This window comes from Rhinoderma darwinii, chromosome 13 (genome assembly GCF_050947455.1).
Source record: "Rhinoderma darwinii isolate aRhiDar2 chromosome 13, aRhiDar2.hap1, whole genome shotgun sequence".
In the NCBI taxonomy this organism is placed as follows: Eukaryota; Metazoa; Chordata; class Amphibia; order Anura; family Rhinodermatidae; genus Rhinoderma; species Rhinoderma darwinii.
Window position 1 is genome coordinate 24,450,142 of NC_134699.1, and position 20,262 is coordinate 24,470,403.

General features: G+C 40.0%; 1 protein-coding gene across 1 annotated transcript; it reads left to right on the forward strand.

Annotated features, from left to right (window-relative positions):
- The first annotated feature begins 814 nt into the window (after positions 1–814).
- TBX21 (T-box transcription factor 21) lies at positions 815–20,252 on the forward strand. Its single transcript, XM_075846288.1, has 6 exons — positions 815–1,443; positions 15,158–15,312; positions 15,700–15,821; positions 16,679–16,825; positions 18,732–18,817; positions 19,604–20,252. The coding sequence occupies exons 1-6, from the start codon at positions 815–817 to the stop codon at positions 20,100–20,102; spliced, it is 1,638 nt and encodes a 545-aa protein (XP_075702403.1). The 3' UTR covers positions 20,103–20,252.
- Positions 20,253–20,262: the final 10 nt, after the last annotated feature.

Consider the following 20,262-nt stretch of genomic DNA (forward strand, 5'->3'; position numbering starts at 1 on the left):
TGCCATTCAGGACTCTAGAAAAGAGTAATTGTGACCAAATATTTTTACCCTGCTTTCCCAGAATTGGACGGAACAAAGAATAGCCAAATTGCGCTTTTAACAACTTTACAACTGGATTTATATTTACTGAGAGTTATTTGATTTTTAACATTATGGGTGTTAGTGTTGGTAAGAATTTTTTTTAGTAGTATGTGATATGTACGTAAAAAGGATTAACCCAAAATGTGTCTATTTGCCTTTATACTATATGTGCAGTATACGATGTAAATGACTTTTAGGCACAACCACTTCACAGGTCACTGTAGGCAGTATTCAGGGGTGACATTAACCAATCAGTGATCAGTCAAATTTCCTATGATTAAAACCTTGATATCAGAGACAGAGAGATGCAGAGACACAGGAACCAGATGACAAGCAGTCACTGAGAAGAGTGACTGACAGAATAAGACGTTTCCAAGAGAAGTGACTGGGTGACACAGTAAGAGTGTGCAGCACGATAGGTGTAGACTACTTATGACAGACACATGGTGGGAAGCTTAGTCAAGACTCATGATCTAGAGGGCTGTGAAACAAACTTGGGGACAGAAACACTTTAAGGGGTAGACAAATGTGTGAAAGTTGAAGGGACTGAGTACAAGTGTCAAAGTAATGGGGTGATAGTGACAGGTGTATTTAGGTTGAGGAGGGGCTGGCACCACACACACATACAACATACGCACGTGACCCCTGTGTGACATCCACCTGGTGTGACACTGACACCAAAGGAGTAGCTCTGAGATAGTTCCATGGGTGCAGTAGAGCATTACGTGTCAGAATGCATAGAGAAACTCGGATGCACAGCCTGTCAGCAGAGCAACCCATGCAGAGCACACCAGAGCTGCAGAGCACTTTGAAGATGCCAAATATGTTGCGGATGCAGAGAATAGGACTGCAGAGCCAAGCAGGTATTCAGAGCAAAACAGAAATGCAGAGCTCAGTGGACATGCGGAAACCAGAGGACATACAAAGCAGAACAAGGATCCAGAATGGGACTGATGTGCAAAGCACGGTGAGAAAAAAGGGCACAGTGGGGATTCAAAATGAAAAACTTACCATGACCGCTGAAGAGCTGCAGAGTTTGCCAATGGCACAGCAAAACAAATATGAACATGCTGGCTTCAGAGATGAAAACCTACCTCCCAGTCACTCTTATTCCCATAGTGATCGCCACTTACCCCACGCCAATTGCTCCTATAGTCAGGAATATGATGTGAAAGATGCTGAAAGTTATGCCCAAGATGATGGACATCTATCATTCTCCTTACCCCTCCCACAGTCCTTCACTCACACCTCAAGCCCGGGGTGCCAAAAGTCAGAAAAGGTGCAGGTAAACCTAGCTAACTACACCTTATGGGACAAATTTCACAAGCATCAGACAGAAATGATCATCACAAAGCAAGGCAGGTGAGTAATGGTTCTCGTTTTATAGCAAAAATTTGATTTTCATGATTCAAAACTAATAGTACATAAAATGCACAGGCCTTAATAATGCTAGTAGAACAATATACTGTGATATGATATAGTAATTTTACAATATGATATATAATATTACACTCATCAAATACTGACAAAAACAGCTCCTTCACTATCAACACCATCTACAAGTCTCGACACTCAGACACAACAATAACAACAGATAAAGATGCAATCAAAATGTACAAAAAAAACCTCACTCAGTACAAAGATGACACAAAACTATATATACATTAGATTAAGAGACCGATTACTTTTACCCGAGTCATTTTAAATAGGTGCAATGACCATCGAATATTATATTATTATATGATGTTAGTGTCTGTCAAGTCGTTTTATTTGGTATGTTTTTACCATGGATGTATAGTACTGTATAATGTTTTTATTGTTGTATATTAGATATATTTTAGATTTACATTTTTTTTTACATTTTAGGCAAATAACTAGACGGTTTGACAGGTTGAAACAGGTTTCTTAAGAGTATAAACAGACCAAATATATATATATATATATATATATATATATATATACACACACAGACACGCAAAGACAGTGTACTAAATATTGTACGTTACATTTATAATGACATTTTATTTTCTACCTATAATTATATGACTATAGTCCTACATATAAAACATACAGTTTACTAGATATTTTAAATGTATTATAGATGTGCTAGAAATGTTTTGCAAACTGTTGGAAGCAATTCTGAAAGACGTTCTGCTCCAATAAAGAGATCCTATTATTCCCCAAGTGTGTAAAATGGCCACATACATGACACAAGTGTGGGTTTGCTTGTCAAACACCACTAATCTTTTTATTACAAGTAGAATCTTTAGTATTGTAGTATGAGGACTGAACAATAGCAGACAGTTGCCTCATGGGCCTCGTACCAGACCAGAAATATACATAAGTATTTATTATGGTTGCGCTCTTCCATCAGTGCGAAAGAGAATTTACATCAGCACAAGAAAGTGTAAAATAGAAGTATTGTTCTGTAAAATGATACAAAGACGGATGTGTCTGTCCAATCAAAAACTTCAAAAATTGTTGTAATTAACATGGTCATCGTTCGCTTCCTCACGAATTGTTTATAATGTGTCTGATCCTTTAAATAATCATTGAGTTTCATGTGTCTCAGTATTATTTTCTTCACATTTCACTATAAACATGATCACTTTGAAAATGTATTCTGAATTTGTGATGTATTTTTCATTGTCCTATCAGTTATTAAAAAAGCAAACACATAAGTGGTTCATTGTTACGAAGTATCAAACATAACAAAAAAACACAAACACTGTCAAAATTATTCAAAAGGGTACTGAAATTAAAATGTAATTACAGAAAAAAATATATAACCCCCTTAATGGGTGCTTTCTGCGGTATTAATGTAGCGGAACATACTATTTCTATTACAATTTACTTGGGCCTTTATTATCCCTTTTTAGATGTTTCACTGTGGCAAAAGTTTTCTATAATTTCTGACTCACCGACTAATTTGTTACAGATTATGCATCAGGTCCCAAGAGGTTCGAGCTGTGCCACAGTTCGCATATACCCTCAATTTTATATAATATTAAATGTATTTACATATAATATTTTTAAATGTTAGCTACTACTGCTCTATGGTGCTTGTTACATCCTGTATATAGATGACTTCGTGAATGCATAAGAAAATGTGGGTGTTACACTTGTCGACACATAGTTATAGGAGTTAAGTGAGATATGGTTATCGCAGTATACAATGTATATACATATAACAGTGCTGCCCAGTAATATACTCTGCTGTAGTTTTAAGGGATTTTCAAGTCACTGAAATTTTTTTGAAAAAAAGGACAAAATGTGCCATGCAAAGGTCTTGTATTAATGCATATTACAGCAATTATTATATTATATATATTATTATAACTTGGTACAAGCTCATTACAGTAGTATTCACCTCCTGCATGTAATATACATTTACTGTAAGGCCACAGGGAGTTTTTCTGCCAATTTAAACTTCATCAAAAAAGGTAATGTAACATGCGTTTTTCAAGGCGTTTTTCATTGTCTACAGGCTTTTTTTCAGGCGTTTTGGAAGTCCTATAGAGAAGCCTATAGGAAAAATGCCTGAAAAAACGCCATACCAAGAGCATGATGTGTTTGGAAAAAATGCCCAGACCACAAAATTGCCTAAAAAACGCCACAAACCAAAACGCAGTTGTCTGTTGTGCATTTGTTTTAAATTTTACTATAGGCTTTAATGTAACATCTGGCAAAATAATGCAACAACAAAAAAAAAAGGACATTAAAAACTACACGAAAAAAGCACAGCCAAGTGCTGTGTGTGAATCCAGCCTTAAGGACTCATGCTCAGGAGTTGAATAAAAGAAGGTCAGAAATGAACTCAAAGTAGTTTATTGCTAAAGTTAAATTAGCTCAGACACCGTGTCTACAGTATTCTATGAACCCCTGAAACTGCTGACTTAAAAAGAAAAAGTGTTCAGATACTTGCCTTGCACTGAAAACATATAATATTCCACCGTGATTCATAAGAATTAAGAAATTTCACTTTATACACTGTATATTGTTAAGGAATTTAATTACCGGTATGTAAGTGTTAAAAAAAAACAAACACTAAGTAAGTGAGGCTATGCAGAGTAGTTTGACTGCTTTAAATTTAATGTAAATTAGTAAAAATACAAACAGCTAAGTTAAAAAAAACAACATACTTACATACTTAAAAATATATACCCTTGCATTTCGCTCAAACTTCTTTGTGGTTTAGTGGTTTGGACACAGCTATACCCTTCTGCGTATTGTGGACACATCAGAATCAGTCTCTGTATGGCTGGTGAGATAAAACAGGGCCTAGATCAGAAAAAAAGGATAGATAGATAGATAGATAGATAGATAGATAGATAGATAGATAGATAGATAGATAGATAGGATAGATAGACAATCAGGATAATACATTGAATTGTGTTATATGGGAAACTCAACTCTGCTACATAAGTACTCTATAGAGTTAGATAGTGTTCCTTGGAAGAGCTTGTTTGTTTTTTATAATATGAATATGGATCATTTCAAAATTAGGTCTCCAATTCTGTTTCAGAAGACCTTTATTATTGTGACTAAAAAAATAAATCAGAGATTTAGGATCCAAAAATAAATGTATAAGCATTCCAGTTGTATAATACACAATGCTCTGCAGAAAAATACAGTATTAGGCCTCATGTACACAGCAAAGCTGTGAGAAAGCACATGGAGTCCACATTTGGCGCAGTATACTCCCCTCGAAGCATGTTTCCATATTAATGAATTCCTGACCGATTATTGAAATGTTTGAAATTGGGGTACACAAAGGAACAGTATGGGCCCATATGGGAGCCATATTACATATATATGAAATACAGATCGGTAGTACGACCATGATGAGCCCTCACAATAACCTTCACCTCCCAAATAATCCAAGATAAAAAAACAGGTCTCCCACAGGGAGATAATATGTTATAACCAATAATGACACTAGATTGTGAATAAAGAATAATTAGGGTTAACGTCCTCTCTAGACAATAAGCAGTTTGACTTCGGCTCCAAATTGAGTTACGGTCCTAGATAAGAAACCATCCTTTTTTTATTTATTTTTTTAATACCTCAAAGGCCTTTTTCACATGTGTATATACGTATCTTCATATGCAGAATATAGATCCATAATACTAAAACAAATGCTATATGGACCATATAAATACAGATATGACACGGATGAAAAGGCTCGTATGAAATTGGCCTTCGGCCTGTTTTGCACAGCCGTGATACATTGATCCAAGTTCATTTTAGTACAATCGCAGAGAGGTCCGGCTGTTATGTCCATATTAAAGCCATATGAAACAGTCCAAAACCCATGCTACATGCTCTTTATAACCTGACAACAGCAATAAAGATGTCCAATATCGCTTTTAATTAGTCTTAATACCATACTCCTTAAAAATGTGTTGCTTTTTTTTTTTCCATTCAGTGATGGTTTACAAATAAAACATTTTTGTTATGCTTCTTGACATGATACAAAACATATGGTGTGTGTCGTTACTAAGACAACATCCTGAATTAAGGCGTTCTCACAATCGCATCATTTACAAGTTTATTTTTACCTTACTTTTTGCATTAAAAATACTTCTATGATTTCCTTCTCGGTTAACATCTCAATTTCTTAGATGGTGTAAAACATTTTCTTAACACTTAAGAAACACTTTCTTTCTTAGGTTTTTCCACAATAGCTGCGGAATATGCATAAAAATCCTTTGCGTTATTCGTTATTTATTATTAGTGTTGTTAATTCTGTTAGTGGTTTTTATTATCCGGTTATATAAGAATCTACAAAATCAGTATTGCCCTGTGCAACCTTTAAGAGCTGTTTCTAGAAGGCCCGCTTTGCAGATGGTGAGAGAAATCAATAGTGAACATGCCATGATCCTGTGAATAACTTGGCATTCGTGCTTCCTGGTGGATTAAGTAATGATTTGTGATTACACCTGCCGCCGCTGCACTCTTCCGTTATGTAAAATAAGATCGACTAGTAATTCCTTTCTCAAGACTACACTGCCTGGAACTTGAAGGCAATAGGTCTTATTAATTTTCAGGAATATTATACAATAACTGGATATATATTTCACATGTAAACTATATAACAGAATGCACTTTTTTTAATTAATTTTTTTAAATTGCATTATTGGACCTCACCACTCAACGATGGAGTTCTGGGTAGACAAGCTAGTATCCGCTTATCGAGATGTCACTTTGTATACCAGGGGTTAGACCCAACAGGTTGCTCTTTACACCATATGCTGGTTCCTCTAGTTCTCCAAGGATGAAAAGCACTAGGATCCAACCAAGAGACCTTTCCGGAAGAAGCCGAAATGGCAAAACCCGGGGTTGGGCAGAGATACGGTGTGCCGCGTTTTTGACGTTTTTTGATATGCCTATTTTATCTTGGATTCTTAGCGAGTATAATAAAATTGTATTTCCTTTTTAAGTGGTTGCGGTGTTAGGGTATGTGTGATCGCGCTCGCCTCATCTAGCATCCGCGAAGGTCTCTTAGTTGGATGCTGGTGCCTTTTATCCTTGGAGAACTAGAGGACCCAGCAGGCGGTGGAAGAGCAACTGATTGGGTCTACATCATGGTATACAAAGTGACATTTCGATAAGAGGATACTAGCTTGTCTACCAAGAACTAATTTTTTACATACATCGTTGAGCAGTGAGGTCCAATACGGCAATTTAATTTATATCTTCTATGGAATAATTAAGGACTTTATTCCTTATCCACACCTGCTCCGATGATTTGGATTCCAAGTGAGACTATTGAAACTACATACACATATACCTTATATAACAGAATGGGGTGTACAAACCTTCCCTTCGTCTCGGTAACAGCACAGGGAATTCTAGGCCTGAGCCCTGGATCTTAGGCCGTGTCCCCCAAACCATGACAGCAGTCAGGGGATGCACTGCTCCCCCAACCACTGTCATTGAAAACGTTGGTGGGTGCAGCACATTGCATACAGATACAGAACGAAGTGTGTCATTTGGCAAAACTCAAAGTGATACTACTATAATTTTTTGGTGATTTTACATAGGACTTCAAGTAAGCCTGGTACCATGACTCAGAGCGGTAAATACGGCCGTGTGCAAATTGCTAATCTATCCAGTGTATGACTCATTTTGATGGACGGTTCAGTACTCCGTAAGCTTTCTTCATATATTGCTTCTACAAAGATAAGGGTGCAGTCAAATGCGGTAGATTTTGTTGCAGAAATTCCTGAAGCTGAAAATCAGTTCCATTCATCTGAATGTGGTTGTTTCTGCAGCAGGTGCATGGATTTCTGCAAGTTCCATACAGATGGATGGAACAGATTTTTAGTCGCAGAAATTTCTGTAACAAAATCTGTTGCATCTGACTGCACCCTTAGACCTTGTTCACACAGTGCAGATTTGCTGCAGACTTTGCATGCATTTCTTAAGCAAAAACCAGATTTGGATCTAGGAGAGAAGATCTACAAGGTTTTTCTTTATTTCTTCTGTTAGGTTCCGTTCCTGGTTTTGGCTTAAAAAATACATGCAAATTCTGCACTGTGTGAACAAATCCTAATAAACTAGACCTGACAGACTGGGCCAATTGTGCCACTGTATGGTAGCATATGTTGGAGATATTCTCCACTAGAAGTAATGTTTCTAGGGAGAGAATATCTCCATATTACAGAATGCAATGGAGCACGACATTTTTTTTATTTTTATGATGGACTTAGGGTGGATTCACATGAACGTGAATTGCGTCCGTGCAGGCCGCGTGGTTTTTACGCGGCTCGCATGGACCAATAGCAGTATATGGGGCAGTGCAGACAGTCCGTGCTTTTTGCGCAGCGTTTGTCCGCTACGTAAAAAGCGCGACATGTTCAATATCTCGGCGTTTTTCGCGCATCACGCACCCATTGAAGTCAATGGGTGCGTGAAAACCATGCTGGTCGCACGGAAGCACTTCCGTGCGAACTGGCTGTTTCGCGCAGCAGCTGTCAAAAGGATGAATGTAAACAGAAAAGCACCACGTGATTTTCTGTTTACAAACATCCAAATGGCGCGTCATAATGATGGCGGCTGCGCGAAAACCACGCAGCCGCGCATCATATAATGCTGCCACACGGAGCTGTCAAACAGCCTCTGATTTTCAGGCGTTTTTGAAGCTGAAAATGAAGCTTTTTTTTAATTTGGAGCTTCTTTTGTGAGGCTTCTATTGAGGCGTTTTTCATAGTGTTCAATGGAAAACCAGCTAAAAAAAAATGCCTTAAGAAGTGACATGCTACTTCTTTTTACGGAGTGTCTTTTTACACTCCATTTTTTAAAACAGCGGCGTAAAAAGACGCCCCGTATGAACTAAATGCTGCTTTTCTCATTGATTTCAATGGGCAGATGTTTGTAGGCGTCCAGCTTCCATTTTTTCAGGCATTTTACGAGGCGTAAACGCCACGAAATATGCCTGAAAACACTGCGTGTGAACATTCACTTACATTGTCTAGAGTGCCATATTTTGCTCAGATAGTCAAACAGACAATGCGATACGTATCGCGATACGTCGCCCATATCTGGGGTCATATAGTGCTTGCATAACGCTATATTGAGTCATACTTTGACCAATTAAACAGTGCAAAATAGGGCACATTTTGTGGTGCCCAGAGTGCCCCCAACATAGTGCCGCTAGCCAGTTTCCTTATTCCTGCACTGAGAATACTGTGCAGGCGCCCCTAGTGGTTGCTGCGGGCAGTCAGAATGTTTTGTTTACACTGGAGTCACAGGTTTTGCTTATACAGAATCCATGACGGATACGTCAAATCCATTACATTTATTTGATCCACCATGATATTACCCCCCATCCCCAAATGACTTATGTAAGCATGTATAAATATAAAAATGTATCCGGCACACCAATGTTAAAACAAAGGCATTTTTATATGACACAGCGGCCAGCCGCTATCAGCACCGCTAGCGCTCGTCTATACAGATTTCCAGCACGGCTCAGTGCCTGATGAAGGTCACTTAGACCGAAACGTCGCACTCTACCACTGGCATTAAAAACAAAATAAAAATACCTTTGTTTCAACATTGGTGTGCCGGATACTTTTTTATATTTATATTTGGGTTGGGCCCCTATCCGTGCAAAACCCCACTCTTCCACTTATCTGGTGCTGTCTGAACCTATAGACAAATTATGTTAAGCATGTGATCAGAGCCTGAGGCTGGGTTCACACGACCTATATTCAGGCGTAAACGAGGCGTTTTACGCCTCGAATTACGCCTGAATACACGGCTCAAATACGTCGGCAAACATCTGCCCATTCATTTCAATGGGTTTGCCGACGTACTGTGCCCACGACCGGTAATTTTACGCGTCGCTGTCAAAAGACGGCGCATAAAATGACAGCGTCGTCAAAGAATTGCAGGACACTTCTTGGGACGTAATTTGAGCCGTTTTTCATTGACTTCAATGAAGAACAGCTCCAAATTACGTCCGTAATTGACGCCTCGCAAAACGCGAGTACGAGCAATTACGTCTGAAATGCAGGAGCTGCTTTCTCCTGAAAACAGCTCCGTAATTTCAGCCGTAATTGTCGTTATCGTGTGCACATACCCTTAGGGTTCATGCACACATCAGTTATTTTCTTCAGTGTGCTATCCGTTTTTTTTAACAGATAGCACACTGACCCATTCAATTCTATGGGGCCATGCACACATCCTTTTTTTTTGTGGATCCGTGTGCCTGAGCGACAAAACTCTGAGCAAGTCTTAGGCTATGTTCACACGCTTAACAAAAAATTTCTGAAAATACGGAGCTGTTTTCAAGGGAAAACAGCTCCTGATTTTCAGCCATTTTTTAAGCATCAAGTGTTATTTGATGCGTTTTTTGCACTGTTTTTCTATTGACCCAATGCAAAACAGCTCCAAAAACGGCTCAAGTCGTGACATGCACTTCCTTTTTACGTGGTGTTTTTTTACACGCCGTTTTTCCAAACGGCCGCGTAAAAAAACGCCCTGTTGGAACGAAACCCCGTTTTCCCCATTGAAATCAATGGGCCGATGTTTGGAGGCGTTAAGCCCGCGCATTTTTAGCCCTTTTACTGGGCGTTTACTGCCTGAAAAATGGCTGAAAGTCGCCCGTGTGAACATTTGTTCACACAGCCTATTTTCAGCCATTTTTCGGGCCGTAAACGCCCTAAAAAACTGCTGAAAATACGGGGGCTGAACACCTCCAAACATCTGACCATTGATTTCAATGGGAAAAACTGCGTACCGCTCCCACGGGGTGTTTTTTACATGGCGCTTGTAAAAACGGCGCGTAAGAAAACACCCCGTAAAAAGGAAGTGCATGTCACTACTTGAGCCGTTTTTGGAGCCGTTTTGCATTGGGTCAATAGAAAAACAGCTCCAAAAACTGCCGTAAAAAAACGCATCAAATAACACTTGATGCTTAAAAAACGTCTGAAAATCAGAGGCTGTTTTCCCTTGAAAACAGCTCTGGAATTTTACAGCCGTTTTTTGTTGAGTGTGTGAACGTACCCTTATTCCCGTCAGTTTTTGCGGCTCAGTCTCCCTCATTCGATTCAATAGTTTGTTAAAGAAAATGGACTGCACACGGAAGCCATCTATGTGCGGGCCGTGTTTTGCAAATCCTTGTTTTGCGGCCGTATAAAAAGGTCAGGGATGTGCCTGCGGCCTTATGCTGAAGAGGAGCGCTCTGCGGTCAGTATTGTAGATCATGTTTATGGAGCGTCACTCTGATGGGGCACTGTAGTTGCCGTCATGGAGGAATGGCCCAAACTAAAAATAATCAAGTACGAAAGGATGCAAAGTTTTAATAGGAAAGTGAAACTACAGACCTGTTTATAGGAAACATAAGATATGAGGCCAAGGCCTCATCACACGAGCGTGTCCGATTCACGCTTGGGAAAAATGCGTGTGAATCGGGTCTGTGTGTGTGTGGCGTTATGCATCAGTGTGCATTGCGAGGGGCATGCGTTTTTTTTTTTTCCAACTGAATTGATGCGCACATCACTCACCGAACACGCATGTGCATCCGTGTGCGGTGCGTGGTTTTCACGCGCCCATTGATGTCATTGATAAACGCCCCAATATAGGACATGCAGTATCTTTCACGCAGCGGACTCTTGCTGCGTGAAAAATCACGCATGTGTGAACGGCCCCATTGAAATCAATGGGTCCGTGTGCTGTGCGTTGTTTTAACGCACAGCACACGGACGTGATTCACGCTCGTGTGAATGGGGCCTAAGGCTGGATTCACACACAGTGTTTTACTGCATTGTGGTGTTTTTTAGTGCAGCCAGATGTTACATTAAAGTTTAGAGTAAAATATAAAAAGCGCTACATACAACTGTGTTCTAGTTTGTGGTATTATTGTGTCAATTTAGCGGTCAGTAGTGTTTTTTTTCCAAAACAGCGTGCTCTTGGTGTGCCATTTTTTCAGCCATTTTTTTTCCACAGGCTTCTCTATAGGACTTAAAAAATGCCAGAAAAAAAAGCATGTACACAATTGCGCCAAAAGAAAAACGCCACTAAACTAAAACTAAACTAATCTCACCCACTTTGCTGCTACTGTATTCTGCAGCGTATTTTCCAACTGAAATTCCGGACGTAAAATACGCAGCAATTCCGCTACTTGTGGACGAGCCCTTAAGATGGTTTCTCCTAGCAACCGAAAAAACCCCCACAGGTTTAATTTTCGCACGGAAAAAGATGCGCCATCTTCTGAATGGTTGCTACGGCAACTGCTCTGCTCTCTGTCCTAACAGTTGTTGTACATAAGGCCTAATATTCAGATTATTAGGCATTTGTCAGAAGTAAAAATGCCAAATAATTGAAGCCTGCTTTACCGTCATAAATTACCGACACACGTCCCTCATTCTGGTCATTCACAGCACGGTGGGTGTAGTAGTCCGTCCTGACAGGAAATTGTTCTGCCGCACTCACCTCACACATCCCTAGTTCATAGAGCAAACCTAAGCAGACACCTGGTATTAGAGAACTGCCCCGCCCACTAGGAGCATACTATCTGTATAAGGAGAGGGGAGTACGAAAGTACCACTTCCGGCTAAAACACAACAATTATTTTAAAATGTAAATTAAATTTCTGCCTGGACATCATGTTACAATAGAAGTCTTCATATAATATTATGAAAAAGTTCAAATACATTGCTTTATAAATAACATACTGATACATTTTGGCGCCATACATACTAGTTGGGGCGTTTCTCTCACACCAGCTGAATGTTTTTTCTGGAAACATGATTTTCCATAATGTATGAATTTTGCTGACTGAATTCAAAGCTGCAAACAAAAAGTATGCAAAAGCATATATGTGTTTTCTACATGTAGTACCGCAATGCTGTTAACAATAGGAAATAAAGTCCAGGAATACATACCTCCAAAATGCCCATAACACCGTTAGTGGTGCGACAGGACGCTGAAACGTACACGTAATTGAACACTGGTTTTTGTATTACCCGGTTTAAACATTAAACAACTATAACTTTTCGATTTGTCAAGCTGGCAACGTGATTTTTGCAGTTTTTTCAACGCATGTTTTATTTTTTACACATTTTTTAATTTTTATTTTTTTTTCAATAATATACATTTTTACTTTCTAGCTATTTTTTTCTGGTAATAATATAGTGTTATCTTAAAATAGGACTTTATTTGTGATTGTCATTGTCTACTGTAAATTTTAGGGTAAGTGGGTCAGGGCAAGTGTTACAAAAATGATTGGCTGGGGTAGTTTTTTTGAGGGGTATTTTATGTGTATATTTTTTATTGAATTTATTTTATTTATGTTTTTCTATTAGGAAAGACCATTGGGGGACTTTATTATTTGACGCTATCATTTTTTTTTACTGTAAATGAAAAATCAGTCATAACTATAACTGTTATAGTGACTATTGTCACTGTTAGGCTGGGTTCACACGAGCACATTAACGTCCGTAATGGACGGACGTATTTCGGCCGGAAGTCCCGGACTGAACTCAGTGCAGGTAGCCGGGCTCCTAGCATCATAGTTATGTATGATGCTAGGAGTCCCTGCCTCTCTGCAGGACAACTGTCCCGTACTGTAATCATGTTTTCAGTACGGGACAGTAGTTCCACGGAGAGGCAGGGACTCCTAGCGTCGTACATAACTATGATGCTAGGAGCCCGGCTCGCTGCACTAAGTTCGGTCCGGGACTTCCGGCCGAAATACGTCCGTCCATTATGGACGTTAATGTGCTCGTGTGAACCCAGCCTTAGGACGGTGCTGGGTATATAATAGTGGATTAGGAAAGAATTTGATCCAGCGCTGCAGGTATGTGATTTAAAAAGGATCTCGGTCCCACTTTTATTTGTATCAAAAATTTAAAATTCGATATCAGGTGCATTCAGGCATCAAGGCAGTATTTTGTAGGTATTCAGCGCCTACGCGTTTCAAGCACGACTAGTGCTCTTAATCATGGCATCCATGGCGCTGAATACCTACAAAATACTGCCTTGATGCCTGAATGCACCTGATATCGAATTTTAAATTTTTGATACAAATAAAAGTGGGACCGAGATCCTTTTTAAATCACATACCTGCAGCGCTGGATCAAATTCTTTCCTAATCCACTATTGTTTGCCGCGGACCGTCGCGGAGATCCGGGCGAGGCGAAGGTGTCGGGTGCTGGAACGGTGAGCTGGAGGCTTCCTCCCCTTTACTCTGGGTATATAATAGTTAGACCAATCATCAGCCTCCCATTACTGGCATCCCGGCAAACATGTGACATGATCACCGGGACCAACACAGCACCTATTGAGCATGTTCACATGCTTCATCTCTGGTTACTCAGTGCAGTTAAACAATACAGTAAATACAAGAGAGTGGAGTTTTTCAAAAGGCTTCGGATTTCAAGATTGTAATGTAATGGGTAAAAAACAAAGCAAAATCTGTAGGTTAACACATGTGGATTGATGGGCTGCCTTCATGTTAACCCAGTTTTAATAGGACCGATAAAAACAAGGGGACATATACAAAAACACCGAAAAAGGCCATACTTACAAATGGACACAGCCAGGTCAGAAACGCTGATGAAAGGGTGAGCAGGTGCTTTAAATAATAATAGCCACTCCCACTAGTCTTGAGGGGAGTGGTGTGTGGTGCATGGGATGTGTAGTAAGAAATAATAAATGAATAGTGTGTGTGCAAGTGTAATACTATGAGTGAAAAATAGGGGGCAGTAATGAGTGAAGTGCCTCAATAGAAATAAATGGATAATGGGGTGCAAGTGAGTGAAACATGGAGGGATAGTGTGTACGTCATGAGGCACAACGTGTATAGCCAGGTAGAAGCCTATTTGTGACGCCTTGATAATTCATAGAGCGGGCTACCCTGCTTGCTATGCCAAACAACAACACACCAAGCTCTCCCAGCATCAAAGACCCGGCTGTGTCCAAGAGAAGCGAATATACATAATAATGAAAAATACCTGGGGTATTGGTAATCATTTTGGCCAAAAGGACGCAAGCTCGCAATCCACGACAAGGATCCCCAGACTTGCGAGTCCCTAACTCCTAAACTGGAGTTTCCAGTCTTAATAGGGTTAAATCATCACGACCCTTTTTTAAATGATACAGGGCATTCAAAGGAATGGCCAACCATATAACACACGAATGGGATGGCTGCCAGAGCATGAGACGCAAGGAGGGCATATGGAAAAGAGTTTGTCTGCTAAGACAACCGCTTAAAATAACAACGGAGATCTATACCTGTTCTGTGTCAGAAAATGCTGTGAGTTTTTATAAAAACCGATACGTTCTTCTGTTTCTGTTCTGAAATAGGGGTGTAGTAATGTGAACCAGTAGGGTTACCAATTTGATTTTTGCTTTTGGCTTCTCTCTACACGTTCCTGTTGCCACATATAATGTTCCGGTTTTTCGGAGTTTGCAGGGAGACTCCTTATGGAGTTTTGACTCAAATTGTGGACCTGAATCTAAATTCTATCACTAGATTTCATAGAGTAGTAGATAACTATAAAGTCATAGAATATGTTTTATATTAACTAATGTCGTACATTTTGATGTGTATTCCCTCTCATAGGCGCATGTTCCCATTCCTCAGTTACCGCGTGTCAGGTCTGGATCCCCTGGCTCAGTACACTTTACATGTTGATGTGATTTTGGCAGATCAGAATCACTGGAGATTCCAAGGTGGAAAGTGGATCCAATGTGGCAAGGCTGAGGGCAACATGCCAGGTATTAATTCCAGGAAGAAGCCGTGGCCTTCAAGTTCAGCACATTATTGTATATGTCACACGATAACACAAACTAAATGAGATGTACAGTAAATTCATGTTGCTTATGCATGGTATATAAGACAATTGCCCAAACATAGTAATACAGTGCAGACTCATAGGCAAAAAAAATCTAAAATCAGAAAGTATGGTTAATGTGGTAGATGCATATAGTTGAGATGAGAAAAAAACACCGAAACGTAATATATATATATATATATATATATATACATACATACATACACACAGTATAAAAAAAAATTAAAAATACAGGAAACAGAATGAGTTTTTTCAAGAAAAAGTTCTATTTCATCCAATATCTAATTAAATATAATTCCTTCCTTACCAGGAAACCGAATTTACCATCATCCAGATTCTCCCAACACGGGTGCACACTGGATGAGACAGGAGGTGACATTCAGCAAACTAAAACTGACCAACAATAAAGGGGCCTCTAGTAATTTATCACAGGTATGAAAGCCCAAATAATGATGTATATATGTATTTCTTATATAGACATAGATACTAATGACATTCATGAGTAAATGCATTCGGACAGAAACGTTCTATAATTATATGGACTTTACGCAGTGGTGCAGGTTTTCACTGTGGTTTCTAAGATGTAAAAGAGGCGAAATCATAGTTAACGGACCTGAATACCGCTGTCTCCCTGATTCCAGCACGTTTTTTTTCTGGACGCTTCGTTCCAGCGATATGGGCCACTGTTGTGTTGGCACGCTGTATACTAATTTGCTGTAGTTAGCTAACAGGAATTGAACTACCGTCAAGCTGCCTACTGCTGATTGGTCAGCATCAGACGCAGGGAAGCTAGCTCCACCCCGTTGGCTAACTACAGCAAATTAGCATATAGGGAGCCAATATAACAGTGGGCCATATCTCTGGAACAGGGGAGGAGGGTCCAGCAAAAAAGAAAAATAGCTCTGGAATCGGAGACAGCGATATTCTGGTAATATGACCTAGTGACAGGTCCTCTTTAAGACAAACCGATACATATATGGAAAGCAACACAGTTTTTAACAGAAAGAGACGTGTATGAAAACTACTTGAAACTAGATAACGACTAATCAGAGTTCAGCCTACAAATTTATAAGGCAAAACCGCTTCTTTGGGAAAATAAGGTACAGAGAGGCACCATACGGACTGCTTAGGAGTCCGTAATACGAAACAGTAGGTACTCCGTTTTCCATGCATGTTTTTTGCATGGATCCGTAATTTTACAGCATTCCTATAATAAATGCAGTTTCATAGTACATGCACATGTCAGGAATTGCCACTGATGAGATCTGACAAGTACTCCGACTTTACAGATGGTGGTTTTGCAGTCTCTTCATAAGTACCAGCCTCAACTCCATGTGACATCCGTATCAGATTCTGGCAACCCCGAAGCTCAAAGTCATACCTTCACCTTTCCAGAGACACAATTCATAGCAGTCACTGCTTATCAAAATGCTGAAGTGAGTATGTGTTATGATGTCTTTTTTTTTTTTTGGGAAAGTAAAAATAAAATCCTTTTTTTTCCGATAGCCCCAATATATTCTTTAATGCTTTAAAACTGGATCAGCAACCAACATTAAAAAATGACAAAATTAAATGCATAGGTGGAGCAGCCAAGTAGGTCTAAAATTAAAGGGATTGTCTTATAAACACTACCCATTGACAGCTGCTCTATTAGGGCTTATGGACACCCCATCTATGAGGCAGAACTCTCTCAGACCCAGCCGGTCCATGCATTACATGGACGGCCAATCATAGTATAGCCAGAAGAGGCTTTGCCTGGAGATAACAGCATCGAAACAGTGTGTGTGTATGATCCTGGCCTTCATAAAAAAAATTATATATATATATTAGAGAAAAAACAAACAAAAAAACAACCACAACTGAAAGACCTCTGCCAGAAACCTAATAGTAGTTAAAGGTGTTCTCACGGTTATTTATTTTTTTCGAACGGCTGTAAATGTCCTATAATAAAAAACAAATCAGCATTAAAAGCTCTGATGGTCCTCCTAGTGTTGGTTTAGATGTGGGCTAGATGTTACCGCTACAGCCAATCAGAGGGCTCATCGGTCATATGTTGTATTCCTTGATTGAACGCTTAGCGATGGGCACCATGACGCCAGGAATACAACACGGCAGCTCTGAGCCCTCGTATTGACTGCAGCAATAACATGCTGCCCGCATGTAAACAAACACTGTGCTGTTTTTATCTTTCCAAGGCCACAAATACGATCTTCGGTTCATGTGTTGTGCACAAGCCATCGTTAAAAAGAATAGGCGTATTATTCTACAGAAAGAACTGCATTTAGATTCTAAATCTATAATGTTCCTGAGCACCTTAGGGTGGATTCACACGTGACAGATTTTGTTGAAAACCTTTCTGCGACTGAAAATCAGTAGCATTCATCTTAATGTTGTTTTGTTTTTTTCTGCAGCAGGTGCATGGTTTTCTGCCAGCTCCATTCAGACAAATGGAACTGATTTTCAGTCGCAGAAATTTATGAAACAAAATCTGCCGTGTGTGAATGCACCATTATTACGGTTTTTCTTCTACTAATCCAAAATGCAGTGGTTGGCGATGTAGTCATTTAGATGATGAGAATATTCACAGAAGCAATAGGTGAGGGTGCTGTTCCTTGTGAGAAGAAGTCTAGTACGTTATTTATTTAAGGCCTTGTTCACACAGTGCAGATTTGCAGCAGATTTTGCATGCATATTTTTTTTATCCAGAATTGGATCTAGGAGAGCAGACCTAGATCTTCCTTAAATGTCTTTTGTTTAGGTTCCATTCCTGGTTTTGGCTTAAAAAAAATACATGCAAAATCTGCAGCAAAACTGCAGTGTGTGAATAAGGGTCACTCAATTTTTCTTAGCCAAGCAGGCCCTTCTCAAACCCCCCTCCAAACTATGATCACAACACTGTGACTTTGTGTTTACCCCAGAGGTACATGTACCACAGGTTGAGATCCACGGCTCTATACAATGCTGGTGTAACCTCTCTACATTTTATACATTGTTGTATAGGGGACATTAGACCCCCAAAATATTTCTTGTTGCCAACGTAAATGCTGCTTGAAAGAGTACATAACAGAGACAGCCAATCAAACAATAAATAAGCAACCATGTTTATCTTGCGACACTTCCTCACCGCTGTGGACTCCCTCGAACGTGATTTATATTGGCATCAATAAGGATATTGGGGTTCAGATCTCCCCCAAACAATGTAAAGAAGTAATCCTAGCATTGTCTATGAGACCTGTACAGCCCACCATGTTCATTTTATAGCCCAAACGTCTTAAGAGGATCTCGTTAAAATAATCACAGGACTTGTGTGACATTTGTGTAATGTATTGTAATCTATTGCAGATCACACAGCTGAAAATTGATCACAATCCATTTGCTAAAGGATTCAGGGATCATTGTGAATCACAAGTACCCAGTGGAATAATGGGGTCAGTAAGACGTCAGATCTCAGCATATGTGATGTTTGTGTCTCGGACTGTATCCGCATGAATGAGAAGCTGTTCCTATGTGAATTTCACTGCTTTTGGGCTTATATCTGCAGTACATACCTAGAGTCTCATTTACAAATACAACCCAAATCTATTTATCATTAGATGACCTGTCGCTCCTGCCATCTTTCTGAGAAGGGGCAGTATTACCTTCTTGCTGATGTCACCATGTTTTATTATTCACACTACTCTGTCAATTTCCTTGCATGGACTGCAGTGCTGTTACCCGCACCTATATTGAGAACATAGAGGTCCTCATTTCACCTGGTGAGGTGGCCGATTACTGCCGATTCCAGAAACGGGGTCGCGTATATGCATGGCTCTCTCCACTTTTTTTTCTATGTGAGTTACAAGAGCTGCTCGGCTGTTTCCGTAACTCCCATAAAACAGCACGGGGAGAGACGCTTCTCTACTTAGTCCTCGCTTAGAATCAGCAGCCTCACTAGGCGAAACGGGTGGTCTGGTAACGCTCATTCTCCATATAGGTGCGGGTCCCAGAACTGGGACTAGCATCTATCAGAGATTTATGGCATAACCTGCAATATGCCAAAAATGTCATAGTTGGGAATAACCTTTTAAGTATGCCTGTGTATTTGTAAATCTTGTGGTATTGTGTGGAATAAATGGATAGCCTTTAATCAAAGATTGACCTGATCTCCGGGTAAGGAAACCTGAATGTTTTTAGATTTCCAAGATGTGCGTTTCACATTCTCCCCTGTTTTACAGGTTGTGTGTCCAGTCTGCAGGTGAGCGCCTCACCCCATCTCCGCCCGTCCTTTATCCTTCTTACTTGCAGGACCCTCTGCAAACCACCCGCCTCTATTCTGTGGAGCAGAAAGAGCCACCTCCTTGGTATTTGTCCTCACAAAGCATTGCTCCACACCGGGACTACACACATTACGACACAGCGAGCAAAATGGCTGCAGCGTATGCAATGAAGTGTTATCCTCAGCCAGCCCCATTAGCATATTATGCAGATACCTTGAGCTCCGCCTGGGCAGGACCAGCACAGTACCATCCCAAACCAAGCCCTGCACCCGCAAGTTGGTTTCATCCCTTTTTAGACAATCGTGGGAAAGAGGAAGAACCGAACCACTGGGGAGACCTCACAGCTTACGTCGAGGACAGCAAACGAAGGAGACTGTCACCATACAGACCTGATGGATCTCCGCACACATGTGACAGAGACATAGACATTCCCTTTCCTGGGTTCTACAGCCAATAACACAAATTACAAACTCTTATAACATTTATTAACCAGAGTATAACAGTTGTGAAGCCAGGACATTACATGTCATTTTGGACTTACCATGAGGCAGGGGCATATTACTTCTGGTGACATTGATGTTTTACCCACATGTCTATGTTGGTGTTCAGACCTTACA

Coding starts and splice junctions, on each gene's coding strand:
- TBX21 (XM_075846288.1), top strand. CDS start 815: ATGCATAGAGAAACTCGGATGCACAGCCTGTCAGCAGAGCAACCCATG. Junction 1,444..15,157: donor ATCATCACAAAGCAAGGCAG/GTGAGTAATGGT, acceptor TCCCTCTCATAG/GCGCATGTTCCCATTCCTCA. Junction 15,822..16,678: donor CCTCTAGTAATTTATCACAG/GTATGAAAGCCC, acceptor CCGACTTTACAG/ATGGTGGTTTTGCAGTCTCT.